General features: G+C 41.6%; 1 protein-coding gene across 1 annotated transcript in view; it reads right to left on the reverse strand.

Annotated features, from left to right (window-relative positions):
• The window catches only part of FEZ1 (fasciculation and elongation protein zeta 1), a 50,027-nt gene that overhangs the window by 11,658 nt on the left and 21,978 nt on the right, over nucleotides 1-16,391 (reverse strand). The window contains exons 4-5 of the mRNA XM_032167817.2: nucleotides 6,036-6,122; nucleotides 3,055-3,223 (exon numbers count right to left, since the gene is read on the reverse strand). Of these exons, the coding sequence (XP_032023708.1) occupies nucleotides 3,055-3,223; nucleotides 6,036-6,122 (256 nt within the window). The remainder of the gene's footprint in view (nucleotides 1-3,054; nucleotides 3,224-6,035; nucleotides 6,123-16,391) is intronic.

Below are 16,391 nucleotides of genomic sequence, written 5' to 3' on the forward strand. Positions count from 1 at the left end.
TATATATATATATACACACACACACACATACACACACACATATATATTATTTGAAAAAATATTTGAAAAAATAAAATATACTTGGGAAACATCTTTTTAAATGTGTCTCCATCTAATGGTATCTTTTTGTGGCAGGGGAGGAAGAATTGATTGATTGACTGATTTTTAATTTTTAATTTTTGTGGGTACATAGTGGGTGTATGTGTTTATGGGGCACATGAGATGTTTCGATACAGACATGCAATGCGTAATAATCACATCATGGAGAATGAGGTATCCACTCCCTAAGGCATTTTTCCTTTATGTCACAAACAATCCAATTACACTCTTTTAGTTATTTTTAAATGTACAGCGTCTAATGATGTCCTTCACTTTCACCTCAGAATCCATTTTCCTCTTCCTCTTTGTTTCTGCTTCGCCCGGATATTTGCTGACTTGGTTGGGCTTTCCCCTTATTCTGCTCTTTGGAGCTGCCCTCTCCCCTTTCTGTTTTTTTGCCATTTCACTCTGCCTTTCAGCTGTTTTTACAAGTCTTTTGCTGAACGCCGTCTATCTTTGGGACCTTTGTGTGGCTGGGAAAGGCCTGACAAGGGCAGTCGGGAATGCAGCGAGGCAGCCAAGTCCAGTTCAGCACCGAGTGGACTCTCTGCCGGCCACCTCCTGCCGCTGCTATTCAGAGCCAAAGTCTGACTTGCAGGATGCAGGCCTCCAGATTCTGCCTCTGCTTTCACCACTTCTAACCCGCGATTGACCTTTGAACCCTGACCAACCCACCTTCTCCCTCCACTGTTTCTAAGTTCCCATCTCCCCACGGGTGGATCGACTCCTAGGATGGGGCCCCTTCTGCAGCATGGGCGTTTGATACCCTACGGCTGGTGAATTGTTCTGCCTTTGCTGTGTTACACTTTTTCATTTCATGCTTCATCCAGCCGTTTCTTGTGCACAGTCATAATTACTATAAACCCGTGTCAGAGAGTTAAGAGGATGGCCTCTGGAGTTAACCTACCTGGCTTCAAATGTTGGCTTCACCCCTTATGATTTCTGCATGGACTAAGCGCAAATACAAATTTTAAATTAGAGGCTTGATTCTCCCTGTTGAAAATAAGGGAAGAGACTTTTCCTCTCCCCCACCTCCCTTTTCTTTCAGAATTTCTTCTACCTATCCTTTTCAATCTCTCAAAGAATTAGATTAAATCTTTAAAATAAACGTATGTTACATTTACATTAAATTATTGTCATGGCTAAATAAGCCTCTTATCATTCTTATAATTCAGGAGGGTTTCTTCAAGGGCCTGGGGGTTACTGCTTTGAAATATAATAATCAGGCCAGGCGCAGTGGCTCATGCCTGTAATCCTAGCACTTTGGGAGGCCGAGGCAGTTAGATCATGAGGTCAAGAGTTCGAGACCACCTTGGCCAAAATGGTGAAACCTCATCTCTACTAAGAATACAAAAATTAGTAGCCAGGCGTAGTGGCACATGCCTGTAATCCCAGCTACTTGGGAGGATGAGGCAGGAGAACTGTTTGAACCCAGGAGGCGGAGGTTGCAGTGAGCAGAGATCATGCCACTGCACTCCAGCCTGGGCAACAGAGCAAGACTCTGTCTCACAAAAAAAAAAAGAAGGAAAGAAAGAAAAGAAAAAGAAACATAATCATCTCTCATTGTTCCGAGCAGAGGGGCCTTACTCCCGTCCGACTCCAAATTGCAAAACCTACTCAATATAATGGGTTCCATTTATCCACTTAGCTACACAAGAGTGAGACTGCTTTCTGTCTTTGCAGTCTCTTTAGAGAGTTGTCTGTGATGTGGTTCCCATCCTGGTTTAATGCTTATTCAATGATAAAATAGTTTTCTAGGCCGGGCATGGTGGCTCACGCCTGTAATGCCAGCATTTTGGGAGGCTGAGAGGGGCGGATCACCTGAGGTCAGGAGTTTGAGACCAACCTGGCCAACATGGAGAAACCCTGTCTCTACTAAAAATACAAAAATTAGCTGGGCATGGTGATGCATGCCTGTAATCCCGGCTACTCGGGAGGCTGAGGCAGGAGAATCGCGTGAAGCTGGGAGACAGAGGCTGCAGTGAGCCAAGATCATGCCACTGCACTCCAGCCTGGGTGACAGAGCGAGATTCTCTCTCTAAAAAGTAAATAAATAAATAAAAATAGTAATAAAATAGTTTTCTTTCTCATCTGTCTTTGTGGAGAGGTTTTCTGAACAGGAAGGAAATCTCATTTCTAATCATATTTCCCTAACAGTGGCCTTGGACAAGTCATGTAACCTCTGAAAGACTCAGTTAGCTTGATCCAACTGGGGTTGGTGTGAAGATGAAATGAGATTAGGCATAGAAAGTCTTAGAATACGGCCAGGAGCAGTGGCTCACACTTGTAATCCCAGCACTTTGGGAGGCTGAGGCAGGCAGATCACTTGAGGCCAGGAGTTTGAGACCAGCCTTGCCAACATGGTGAAACCTCGTCTCTACAAAAATACAAAAATTAGCAGGGTGTGGTGGCACGTGCCCATAGTCCCAACTACTCAGGAGGCTGAGGCTTGAGAATCACTTCAACCTGGGAGGTGGAGGTTGCAGTGAGCTAAGACCATGCCACTGCACTCCAGCCTAGGTGACAGAAGGAGAGATACTCTGTCTCAAAAAAAAAAAAAAAAGAAAGAAAGAAAGTCTTAGAATAAGGTCTGGCGCATAGAAAGCACTTCAAAAATATGAGCTGTTACTATTACCTTTTTTTTTCATTGATTTTTTGGTAGCATCATTCATTGCTTCTATATAGTAGTTCAGATTTCTTCTGCTTATTCTGCCTTAGTCTTGTTCTTTGGTTAGTTTTAACATTTAAATTTTGCTCAACTACTTTATTCTTTTCTCAAAAATGCAAACTTCTCTCCTGATGCTGAGTAAGAAAGGTATTGCTGACCACCTGGATCTGCAAGGCTCTGCTCTGAGGCAGTCAGGGTTCTATTAGCCATGTACAAAGCACACAGCCCAGAGCCTGGCCCCGAGCACGTGCTTACTCCTCCGCCAGCCCAGCGCCCAGGGCCCTCACCTTCGTAGGACCAGTTGTTGTTGAAGGTCTGTGTCAACGCCTGCATCTCCTGCAGGAGGACCGAGTCTGCCTGGGAGGAAGTTTCTCCTCCATCCTCTTCTTCCAGAACCTCCTCTTCTTCCTCAGGGTCTGGGGAGTTCTGCATCATTTCCTCAATCTCCTCAATTACCTGAAGAAGGTACACAAGAGAGTGCTAACTCTGTTCTCTGCTAGAGGGGAATTCTGGCTTGAATTTTGATCAGTTAAGGATGTTTCTAATTAGCTATCTGGAAATTTCTAAAGCAATAATGTTTTTAAATAAATACTGAATAATAAAAATAGTTCCAACCAAAGGCTTGCATACACTCTTTCTTTAATGTAAGGCACTCTTTAATGTAAAACCTCTTCCAAGAGCTCCATTTAGATAAATGACTTATTGGAAATAAGCTACTCTTTCAGGAAGCAAGGCAGAGCTGCCTGGAAGAGAACATTTACTTCAATTTCCTGAGCTGTTTCTAAGTGGGAAAATATTTCATTCACCCGACTTTAACACAAAACCCAGTCCATTAATTGTCATAATACATGTGACTGTAAAAAATAGCGTGCTCCTAGAACAACACAAAATGGGGAGGAAAACAGCTATTTCTCCAGAATTCACCTAGACAGGAACTGAAGCTGCCCAGCAACAATGAAAATAGAGACAATGAAATAATAGAAGGATAGGTGGAGTCTAGAGAGCAGCAAATAGATGAGAACCCCAGCTCTAATCTAGACTATTGACAGGAGCCAGCTCCCAGAAGTGGAGGGAAAATTAGATATCTGCCAAAAGGAACAAGAGTGAATTACTAGCTGGGCATGGTGTCTCATGCCTGTAATCCCAGCACTTTGGGAAGCCGACGCAGGTGGATAATTTGAGCTCAGGAGTTCAAGACCAGCCTGAGCAACGTGGTGAGACCCCATCTCTGCAAAAAACAGAAAAATTAGCCAGTTGTGGTGACATGTGTCTGTAGTCCACGCTACTTGGGGGGCTGAGGTGGGAGGATGGCCTGAGCCCAGGAGGCGGAGGTTGTAGTGAACCGAGATTGGGCCACTGGACTCCAGCCTGGGCAACAGAGCCAGATCCTGTTTCAAAAAAAAAAAAAAAAAGAGTGAATTACTTTGTACATTAATTATTTACAAATAAAGAAGACTGCTGCTGAAAGCAGGTCTTTAGATGAGCTTTGTCACAGCCTTCACCTTTGTCTGTTCTCCACGGATGGACTAAGTCACCGAGGCCAGCATTGCAGTGTTTGAGGTGGTTTCTTCACAGTGGGCTGGACCAAAGGCAAGGGGCTTCAGGGTCTCCTCCTTTAGAATAATTTCCATTCTTATTCCCAAATCTTCTCACCTCTGCTCACAAACTTAGGTAATACCCAGTCTTTGACTACTGAAAGCCATATTACAGAATGCAATCAAATGACACAAGTCCCTATCAGGGTCTTATGGCTGAATGTCCTTTTCTCTACGAGTAGTTATAATTGAGTTCATATCATTGAATTGTAGTTCCTCCTAAAGTCACAAGAATAGCTATTAGCCCCTATTTTTAAAAATCTGGTTCTCTTCAGTCTCCTAATCCTCACATGTTTCAATTCCTACCTTTTTATCACAGATATGAAAAAGCACCATTGCTGCTAAAAAGCACTTTCTGGCACTGAAGGCTGCCAGTGGAGCTTTGCAGAAAGACTTTGTGGAAACTTGTGTAGTGTTTAGCTCAAAGTAAGCACCCATAAATATTTGTTGACTAAAACATTGAATAAGGAATCCAGAAACTGAACATTATCCTCTCTAAGTAATAAATTATTAAAGCTATGATGATCTCAATTGAATGTGAAGCACTCTATCTTTTTTCCACAAAGTCAAAGTGGCTCTAAGACTCCTTTCGGAAGGCCCAAAATTTTGAGTGTTCTATGAAATGTAAGAAAATATCCATCACACAAAAGCCTCATCTGTCACTTCTCTTTTTGGAAAAACAGGTATTTGGGACCCTTGTTTAAGTGTCTTGACTCCAAGTACAATGAATTTCAATAAGAAGGCTTAGCAGGATTATAGCTACTAAACACTATGCCTATCTCTGGCTCCTATCAGAGACTGACCCCAACTATCCCAAGTGTCAAGAGTGTCATTCATGTTCACTGCAGGTGGGCAACCTGATGCAGAAAGAGAAATGAAATCTCTTATCAAAAATAATCTGAGTTGGACAGGCACCGTGGCTCATGCCTGTAATCCCAGCACTTTGGGAGGCCAAGGCAGGTGGATTGCTTGAGTCCAGGAGTTTGAGACTAGCCTGGGCAGCATGGTGAAACCTCATCTCCACTAAAAGTACAAAAAATTAGCTGGGCATAGTGGTGCATGCCTATAGTCCCAGCTACTTAGGGGCCTGAGGCAGGAGGATCACTTGAGCTAAGGAGGTTGAGGCTACAGTGAACCCTGACTGTGCCACTGCACTCTGGCCTGGGTGACAAAGTGAGACCCTGTCTCAAAATGAAAAAAAATAAAAAGGCCAGGCACGGTGGCTCATGCCTATAATCCCAGCACTTTGGGAGGTTGAGGTGAGCAGATCACTTGAGGTTAGGAGTTTGAGACCAGCCTGGCCAACAGGGTAAAACCACATCTCTACCAAAAAATTTTTTATAAAAATTAGCCAGGCATGGTGGTGCATCACTGTAATCCCAGCTACTCGGGAGGCTGAGGCAGGAGAATCACTTGAACCTGGGAGGCAGAGGTTGCAGTGAGCCAAGATCACGCCGCTGCACTCCAGCCTGGGCGACAGAGCAAGACTCCGTCTCAAAAATATATATGTATAAAGAATAAAAGAAACAAAAAATACTCTGAGTCATGAGCACAGGCACCACATGACCACATATCTTTCTTCTGCCTTAAATGGATGTGGCAACTGTGTTCTCTTGAACTTTTTCTCCATCAAAAGAACAAAAGGTCCCAATAACCTGGAGAGATTCTCATACCTGATCTGCTGTTAGCAGAGGCTCTTCGTTGATACCAGAATCATTTTCACTCTTCTCATTGAACTCTTCCTCTTCTTTCTCATGGATCTGGAGAGGAGGTGGGGAAATGGAATTCTGGGTGACCACCGGCAGAAGTGGGATTGCCTCTAGTCTCGAGAATGGATGATACTGACTGGGAGGCCGCTCCAGCCAGCTGCTGTCTAAACAGTGGAGCTGAAGAGGTGTCCAGAGTTTCATCCAATTCCAGACATATCTTTGCCCCATCACTAACTCCAGCATGCCAGAAATCCAGCATGCAGCACTGAATCCAACTTGGCAGGAAAAGACGATAGGGGAGTGGCCAGCACCATTCTGACTCAAAGGAAACAGCACCGTTTTTTAATCCACAGACAGGTCATCCTGGGGTGAACAAGGCACCTTCTCCAGGTAAGTGACACTGCAACCAACTGCAGCAAAGGTGCCCTGATTTTGTTAAGGAGTTCCAACCTGGGGGGTTGTTTCCAGATTTCGTCTTACTAGGCATTTTAAGGAATAGGTTGTTCTAGTCCAAATAATGATGACTTTCAGAATTTGATGAAATACCATCCTGTTACTGGAATCCAGGTGTGATGTCATAGCTGATGGCAGATGTAAGAAATCTACATGGGACATGCCACTGAATAACCTGACCACATGAACTAAACAACAAAACTACGAAAGAGAACCCCATTTATCTCATTTGCCCTGTGTCTCTATAATTCCATAATCCCACGTAAGATTCTCAAAGTTCACAGCCATCAAAATTCTAGATGTTTCAATCTAACAAGATACTCAAAGCATATCTGGCTTAACTGACCATATCCCAAACTGCCATAGTCTAGCATTTACATTCAAGTCCCACACAAAAATTAATCACTAAACATCTAACAAGCTGTATGTCTAGAAGTCTGATTTGAACGTCATCCAAGGGAGAGGCAGGAGGTGTCTCTACGAAATCTTTCTGCTGAGTCACCTCTCATCCAGGAATGAATCCTCCTTGCGCTCCAGTAGCTGGCACACTGATTGGCCCCTTCCCTGGGGCTTGTATTCTGCCTTTTCTTACAGGAAACAGCCCAGCTCCAACCCAAGCAATAATGTCAGAGGTAGTCTATCCTCAGAAACTTCTCTCGTCTTCTGTGAGCTTTGCCTTGGCAGACATCCCTAACAGAGCACATCACCTTTTATCTCCATTTGCTTAAAACCAGGACTATATCATTAAAAAAGAAAAAAATTAAGCAAATATATCTCAAATGCCATCCGCACTCAACCTAGATATGGGGTAGGACAGGGAGGTAATGGAATCATCTGAAGGGCCCGGGTACCAGATGGTGACATCTATTTCCGCTGTCAAATCCTTATGCTCCTCTCTCTGCCAAGTCCACCACCTGCGGTGGCCTCATGGTTTCCACCGCTCCCCACTATGCAGAACAAAACTCCTGGAGCTACACTTTGTTCACAACTACACTCATATGGAAGAACTTTCTTCAGGCCAGAAAACCCTGCAGTAGAAATTAGCCCAAAATTAAGAGAACGAAGATACATTTTTTCCTCCAGACAAAAATTAGGGGAGAAAAAGGAAGAAATGTATCAATATGAACCCAGCCCAAGTTAGTGTGAGCCCAAGCTAGGCTCGTCCTGGGAAATGGGGTTATTTTTCATAAGCATCTAACAGCAACTGTTAGTCTATAACCAGGATTTGGCAGGGGGGAGGGGGTGGTGGGCACTAAGTCTATATAAAAATGGCATGTTTACATTTTCTGAAATGTGGCTGATTTTAGTGGGTTTAACTCCCTGACTGTTAATATTGCTTCTTTCAACTACACCATCTCCTCCCTCCCCAAGGTCCTCACTCCTTGGGGAGTTCCAGGAAGAAGGCAGGAAGGAAGCTTCTAGGGATAGATCCTTCATGCTGCTCAAATGCTAATAAGCCTGGGCTGTGGCCAGAATGATGCACTAGTAGAGCTTCTCTCCCCTCCCCCTCTCAGGCACAAAGCCTCCAGGTCTGAATTGTCAGGCTTGGGAAAACAGAGAAGGGAAAATCAATTATAAGCTTATGAAAGGTACTGTGAGTTCCTACTATTATGGGAACCATACTCATCCCTTATTTTCCTATCTTTCAGAAGTCTGCCACTAAAAAATAAAATAAAAGGAGAGGTAGACACAAAATACTGCCAAGAAAACCCTGGCTCCTTCCCTCTATGTGCGGGTTACCCCCTAATCCTTGGGCTTCCCCACCTCCGTCGTGCCCCAGCCTCTTCACCTCCCTCTCCAGCATTTGATTCTGATCCTCTCACCCTTTCCACCCTCCCTAGGCCTGGTTCCCACATTTTCTGTCCATCCTGCCAGACTTTGCTCTGTTCCGACAGCATCCATCACTTCACAAGCCCTTGCCTCTTTACGGGCACTGTTTACAGACTCCCTCCCTCCCCTCCTTGACCAGGACAGTATCTTGTGCACAGGGTGGAGAGCTGGAGGGGAAACAACGAAAGAGGAAGAAACAAAGGTTTTTGAAAAATGACAGCCCTTGTGCATATAAATACTCTTAATTCTAGCATAAGACACTGACATAGAAATTGTGGTAGAGAGTTCCTTTAGTCCCTTGTGCGGCAGTGGGGAAGCTACATGTCAAAAATAACTTCAGGCCAGGTCATTTAGGGCTGAATTTCTTTGTCAGCTAAAACTGCTAGTTGTTACCAGGTGTGGTGGCTCACACCTGTAATCCCAGCACTTTGGGAGGCCGAGATGAGAGGATTGCTTGAGTCCAGGAGTTCGAGACCAACCTGGGCAACATGGCGCGACTCCATCTCTACAAAAAATAGAAAAATTAGTCAGGCATGATGGCACATCTGTAGTCCCAACTACTCAGGAGGCTGATGTGGGAGGATCAATTGAGCCATGGAGATAGAGGCTGCAGTGAGCCGTGATTATGCCACTGCACTCCAGCCTGGATGACAAAGTGAGATCCTGCCTAAAAAAAAAAAAAAAATACTTGCTAGCTGTTTGGATACTACTGAACTGAACTATGCTCTTCCAAGAAAAGTCACTCTTCCAAATGACGTTCTCCCAGAATTGAGAAGATTTGAATCCAGAAAGGGGTCTGGCCATACTATTCAGCAAGCTGTTTCTTCTTCCTGCTTTTGGGAAGAGTGTGCCTCCAGGACTATAACGTGAAAGCTTGAAACTTGAAAAGAAATACAGAAAACCTTCCCTGAGGCCTATAACATTGCTAAATCTTGCTGCACAGTATTCTGAATGATGATTAAAATTATGTGGAGTCCTTGATTCCAATAATGACTATTAACCAGTTTATTTTATTAAAGTGTTTCAAATGACCCCATTCATAGAAAAGGTAATTTTTACAGCATATTTAGCCCTTTGCATAATATTTTCCTCCCCTTACCACTATTGTTTGACATGAGTGGTTGCCCCCCTGACAAAAATTAAGAGAACAAAGATACATTTTTATCTTCAGACAAAAAGTAAAAAAAAAAAAAAAGAAATTCACCACAACTGTGTCCCATTTTTTTTTTTTTTTTAGACACAGGGTCTCGCTGTGTCACACAAGCTGGAATGCAGTGGCACAATCATGGTTCACTGCAGCCTCTAACTCCTTTGCTCGAGTGATCCTCCTGCCTCAGACTCCCAAGTAGCTGGGACTACAGGCAGGTGCCACCACACATGACTAAGATTTTTTTTGTTTTGAATTTTTTTAGAGATAGGGGTCTCACTGTGTTGCCCAGGCTGGTCTCAAACTCCTGGCCTCAAGCAATCCTCCCACCTCAGCCTCCCGAGTGGGATTACAGGTGTGAGCCACTGTGCCTGGTAACTATGTCCCTTTTATGCTTACGAACAACCAGGAAACATCTGTGTGGATTAAGTCAATGGTTGTGCATTCCCATAGGGAGATGCACTAGGGCATGCAGCCAACACATATTTGTTGAAAGAATTAATGAACAATTGAAAAAGAGAAGACTGAGAGCAGTACTATCATCTAGATTCAGTCCACTTCCACAGGTAACTTAGCTATTTAGTCACCTGGAAAAGAGGAAGATGTGACTGGGCATGGTATCTCATGCCTGTAATCTCCGCAATTTGGGAGGCCAAGGTGGGAGGGTCACTTGAGCCTAGCCTGGGCAACATAGTGAAACTCTGTCTCTACAAAAAAAATGAACAAAATTAGCCAGGCATGGTGGTGCACACCTGTAGTCCCAGCTACTCAGGAGACTGAGGTGGGAGGATTGCTTGAGCCAGGGAGGTGGAGGCTGCAGTGAGCCATGACTGTTGCCACTATACTGTAGCCTACGTGACATAGTGAGATCCTGTCTCAAAAATATGGAAGACATAATTCACTATCCTGGACTTCCAATTTCCTCTTATCCAGACAACCACTGTCTGCTATTAAATAAAGGTTATAAGGTAAAAGGAAACTGTGTTTTACATCACAGGAATAGAATAGATTGCTTAATTGAAAGCCCCAATAAAAGTGGTAAATTGTGAAAAAAAAAATAATAATGACTCCTACAGACATATCAACTCAAGCAAATTATTTTGACCTAAAAATGTAAATGTACATTTATTTATTCACCAAGTTCCTAGTGTACGACCAAGCTTACAAGGAAACTCTGAGTAGAGTTCCACAGTCTCTCTTGCATCATCCACATAATAACTTTCTTTTTTTTTTTTTTTTAAACAGAGTCTCACAATATCACCCATGCTGGAGTCCAATGACATGATCAATGATCAAAGTCCACTGCAGCCTTCCCTTCCCGGGCTCAGGCAATTCTTCCACCTCGGCCTCCCAAGTAGCTAGGAACATAGATGCACACCCCCACTCATGGCAAACTTTTTCATTTTTTTGTAAAGATTAAGTCCAATACTCCCTCTTTATCTTTACCCAGGCTGGCTTCTAACTCCTAGGCTCAAGTGATCTTCCTACTTCAGCCTCCCAAAGTGCTGTGCTTACAGGTGCGAGCCACCACACCCAGCCCATAACATAATTTTTAAAATGATTTCCTGTTTCCATTTCTTTATAGTAGAAGGTGGGTACACAGGAGATTGGGCACACATTTATCAGCCCTTCCTCCTCAAACCCTACTAAAATGAGAGTCAAGGGATCAAAAAAGAATAACCCAAAAGGGACAAAGTGAACAGGAGAAAAGACAACAGCAAGAGAAATGCCAGAAAACAGACGCCGGCCTAGCAGGCTCAGCAGGGTTAAACTTGGCGAGAGGAGTCTGCCCAAGGTAAAGGGGGTCACACAGCAGATGCTGAATGGCTTAGGAATTGCAGACCCCTGAGGGGCAGCATAGTGGGGCTATGTAAAGAAGATTTGCTGGTATTCTTCATCAAGAATAGTGAGACCCAAGTGTCTTCTTCCAACCCCGATAGAAAGGGAACTGCATCCTTTCAGCTCAAAAGGACTGTAGACTTCACTCTGAGCAGGTTGAACTGGAGGCTCTGGACTCAGAGCACCAGGCCACCTAAAAGTGAGGGTGAGGGTTCTTACCGAAAACAGAGAGAGGATGTAAGACTCTACAGAATGACTCACCAGACAGACCTCTGGCCTCCTTCCCTGATTAGGCTCCAAGGACACTGGCAGCTGGTTTATTCTGTCCGTCAAGCCATTGGAGGACACCTCTCTATGGATACTATAAGTCTACAAATACATGCCAACTGTCAAGATCTCCGAACAAGACGCATAGGTCCTTACTGGCACTGTGATCCAGCAGGAAACAAGCCCTGACCCCATAGTCTTCTAGGGCCTCACTTTTTTTTTTTCAAGGGTTTCACTCTGTCACCTAGGCTGAAGGGGAGTGGCTTGATCTCAGCTCACTGCAACCTCTGCCTCCCGGGCTCAAGCAATCCTCCCACCTCAGCCTCCTGAATAATTGGGACTACTGACGCATGCCACCATGCCCAGCTAATTTTTGTATTTTTTGTAGAGATGGGGAACTTGCCATGTTTCCTAGGCTGGTCTCAAACTCCTAAGTTCAACCAATCCACCCGCCTCGGCCTCCTAAAGTGTTGAGATTACAGGCGTGAGCGATCACCAGCCACTTTTTTTTAAATTAATGTTTTTAGAGACAGGGGCTTGCTCTGTTGCACAGGCTGGTGTGCAATGGTGTAATCATAGCTCACTGTAGCCTCAAACTCCTAAGCTCAAGCGATTCTCTAGCCTCAGCCTCCCAAGTAGCTGGGACTACAGGTGCGTGCCACCAGGCCCGGCTAATGTTTTTTTTTTTTACTTTTTGTAGAGACAGGGTCTCACTATGTTGGCCAGGCTGGTCTTGAAAATCCTGGACTCAAGTAATCCTCCTGCCTCGGCCTCCCAAGTAGTTGGGACTACAAGTGCACTCCATCCACCATGCCTGGCTACCTTTTTGCATTTTTTTTTTTTTTTTGGTAGACTTGTAGAGATGGGGCTGTTCACAAACTCCTAGGCTCAAGGGATCCTCCTGCCTTGTCCTCCCAAAGTCCTGGGATTATAGGTGTAAGCTACCATGCCTGGCCATAAAGCCTCACTTTTAAATATGAAAAGATGCTCAAGGATTGCCAGACATTTGAGAATAATCCCCAACATGAAAGACAAAAATGTATAGAGGAGGGAAATCAAAAGCAAGAGAGAGAGCAGAAGAAACCTCTTCTAAGAAACTGCTACACCTGCCTTCAGAAGGATAACAGAACACCTTGCTTCCTCCAAATGTGTCCTATTTATCAGAATTAATTTAAAAATTACAAAGATGTACACTTACTAAGACCAGAAAAAAATTTTAAAAAACACACAAATTTTGTAAAAACTGGAAAGGGCTCTTAGAAATTAAAGGTATGATAGAAAATTTAGACTTTTCCATCGAGCTGAAGGCTGGGGAAGTCCCCTGGAGAGTGAAAGAAAATAAGCAGATAGAATATGGGCGGGGAAAAATATTCAGAAGATCAGCTTCAGAAGTCCAATACTTGAATAAAAGGAATTCTAGAAAGCAAAAACAGAAAAGATGGCCCCTTTCAGCCATGACAGAGTAACTAGTATTGGACTTACCCCTCCTACCATAAACAACTACAAGCTGGACAAAATCTATGAGCCAATTGTTTTCAGGCACTGGACACAGGCAGTGCAAGCCTGTGTGTTTTGAAAGAAGGGAAAAACATGAAATAAATGAAATAAATAAATGAAAGCTGAAGGAATCTGTCACCTGTGGCTCTACACTAAAAGAAATGCTATAAAACGTATTTTGAGTTGAAAGGAAATGATAGAAAATCAGAATCTTCAGGAAAAAATAAGGAACGCCAGAAATGATAAATATGTAGGTAAATATTTTAAAAGTATCTTTTTTTTTCCTTCTTTTGATTTTCTTAAAAGACAACTAACTGTCTAAAGCAAAAATAATAACTTTGTGTTGTGGAATATATAATGTAGATTGAAATAAAATATATGACAATTATAGCACAAAAGATGGAAGGAATAGACTTTATACTGTGACAAGTGTTTTACATTTTATGTAAAGTGCACAATATTAATTCTAAACGGACTATGATAACTTAATAATGTATAGTGTAATCCCTAGAGAAACCACTAAAAAAAAATACGACGAGGTATAGATAAAAATCCAACAGAAGACATAAGATGGAAAGCCAAAGAATATTTGATTAACCCAAAAGAAGACAAAAAGTGTGGAACAGAGAAACAACAAAACAGCAACAAAACTAGATGGGACAATCAGAAATGAAGACAATACACTTCAACACAAATTATCAATATTATGCCAAATGTCAATGGACTACACACTATGCAAATAAACTAAACACAATAATCAAGAAGCATAAATTGTCAGACTGAATATAAAAGCAAGATCCAACTATATGCTACCTGCAAAAACACACTTTAAATAAAAAGACAGAGATAGGCAGAAACTCAAAGGATTGAGATAGATACACACACACACACACACACACACACACACTTTGCAAACAGTATGCATAAGAAAGCTTGAGTGGCTACATTCGTATCAGACAAAGTAGATTTTAAAATAAATATTACAGAGAAAGACTGACACTTCATAAGGATAAAAGGATCAACTCATCAGGGAGATGTACTCAGAGCTTCAAAATATATAAAACAAAAATCAACAGAACTAAAGAAATAGAAATAAATGCACAATAATGGTTGGAGATATTAATAAACCTTTCTCATTAATTGATAGAACAGACAAAAAATATCATTTGGAACACAGAGGAATTCAACAATACTATCAACCTAGTTAACCTAGTTGACATTTATAGCACATTACAACCAACAATTGCAGAATGCACATCATTTCCAATGACACATATTACATTCACTAAGATGTACCATATGCTGGACCCTAAATCAGTCTTAACGTATTTTAAAAGATTTAAGTCATACAAAGTATGTTCTCTGACAAAATTAAATTAGAAATCAATTTTTAACAAGATAGCTATAAAATCTCCCAATCACTTTGAAATTCAGTGGCAAACTTCCAAATAACCTATGGGTTAAAGAAGAAATTGCAAGAAAAAATTAGAAACTATGTTTTTAATTGAATGATGAAAACATACCCAATCAAAATATTAGAATTCAGCTAAAACAGTGCTTAAAAGGAATTTTATAGCTTTAAGTTTTTTTTTAAGTTTAAAATACAATCAAATTTCCTGCCTTAAGAAGCTAAAAAAATGAGGGCAAATTAAACTCCCACTAAGTAGAAGGAAGGAAATAATAAAGCTAAGAGAGGGAATCAATAAACTAAAAAGTTAACAAACAATAAAGGAAATCAAAGAAATCAAAAGTGGTTCTCTGAAAAGATTAATAAAGGTGATAATCCCACAGACCAGCTGACAAGAGAGAGTGAGAGAGGGATGGAGGGAGAGAGAACACAAATTAACAATGTCAGGAATAAAAAAGGGAACATCACTATAAATCTTACAGACATTTTCAATAACAAAACAAAATTATAAACAAATGAATGGTCAATGCATTCAACGATTAAATAGATAAATTCCTTGAGAAATGTAACTTATCAAACCTGACTCAGTAAAATTGAACTTGTAATCGGAAATCTTCCACAGAGAAAACCCTAGGTCCAGATGCTTTCACTAGTATACTCTATCAAACATTCAAGGAAGAAATAATACCAATGTAATACAAATTCTTTCACAAAGTAGAGATAGAGAGGATAATTTCCAACTTATTTTATGACATTAGAACAAAATAAAATTTCAGAAAAAGAACATGATGCAAAAATATTTAATAAAATATCGGCAAATCAAATCCCACATTATACAAAAAAGATAAAATATCACAACTAAGTGGGGTTTATTTTAAAATAAAATGCTGGTTTAATATTTGAAAATCAATTAATGTAATTCATCACATTAACATGATAAATTGATCTACATATATAAATTGGTCTGTAGATTCTACACAATCAAAGTCAAATTTCCAGCAAGATTTTTTGCAAAAATTCATCCGCTAATTCCAAGATTTATATGGAAATGTAAAGAACCTAAAATAACTAAAACAAATTTGGAAAGAAAAAAAAGGACACAGTTGGAGAACTTATACTACTTTATTTCAAGACTTACCATAAAGCTACAGTAATCAATACAGTGTGGGATTGGCATAAAGATAGACACATTTTAAAATAAATTAGGGATGATAAAAAAAGACACATGTATATATATATCATTGAAACAGAATAAAGAATTTGGAAGTAGATCCACACATATGTGATCAATTGATTTTCAACAAAGATGCCAAAACAATTTAATGGGGAAGGGATAAGATTTTCAATGAATGGTACTGGAATAATTGAATAGCCATATGCAGAAAAATAAACCTTGAAGCCCAGCACTGTGGAGTGCCTCGGTAGTCCCAGCAATTTGGGGGGCTGAAGCAGGAGGATGGCTTGAGCCAAGGAGCTCAAGACCAACCTGGGAAACAGCAAGACTTTATATCAAAAATTTAAAAAAATGAGACCTGACCCTGACCTCACACTATGTACAAAACTAATTTGAAGGCTGGGCACAGTGGCTCGTACCTGTAATCCCAGCACTTTGGGAGGCCAAGACGGGTGGATCACTTGAGGTCAGGAGTTCAAGACCAGTCTGGCCAAAATAGTAGAACCCCATCTCTACTAAAAATACAAAAATTAGCTGGGCATGGTTGTGGGCACCTGTAATCCCAGCTATTGAGGAGGCAGAGACAGAAGAATCACTTGAACCTGGGAGGTGGAGGCTGCAGTGAGCCAATATTGAGTCACTGCACTCCAGCCTGGGCAACAGAGCAAGACTCCATTTCAAAAAGAAAGAAAGAAAGAAAGAAAG

Source organism: Hylobates moloch, unplaced genomic scaffold, assembly GCF_009828535.3.
Source record: "Hylobates moloch isolate HMO894 unplaced genomic scaffold, HMol_V3 SCAFFOLD_11, whole genome shotgun sequence".
Taxonomy (NCBI): domain Eukaryota; kingdom Metazoa; phylum Chordata; class Mammalia; order Primates; family Hylobatidae; genus Hylobates; species Hylobates moloch.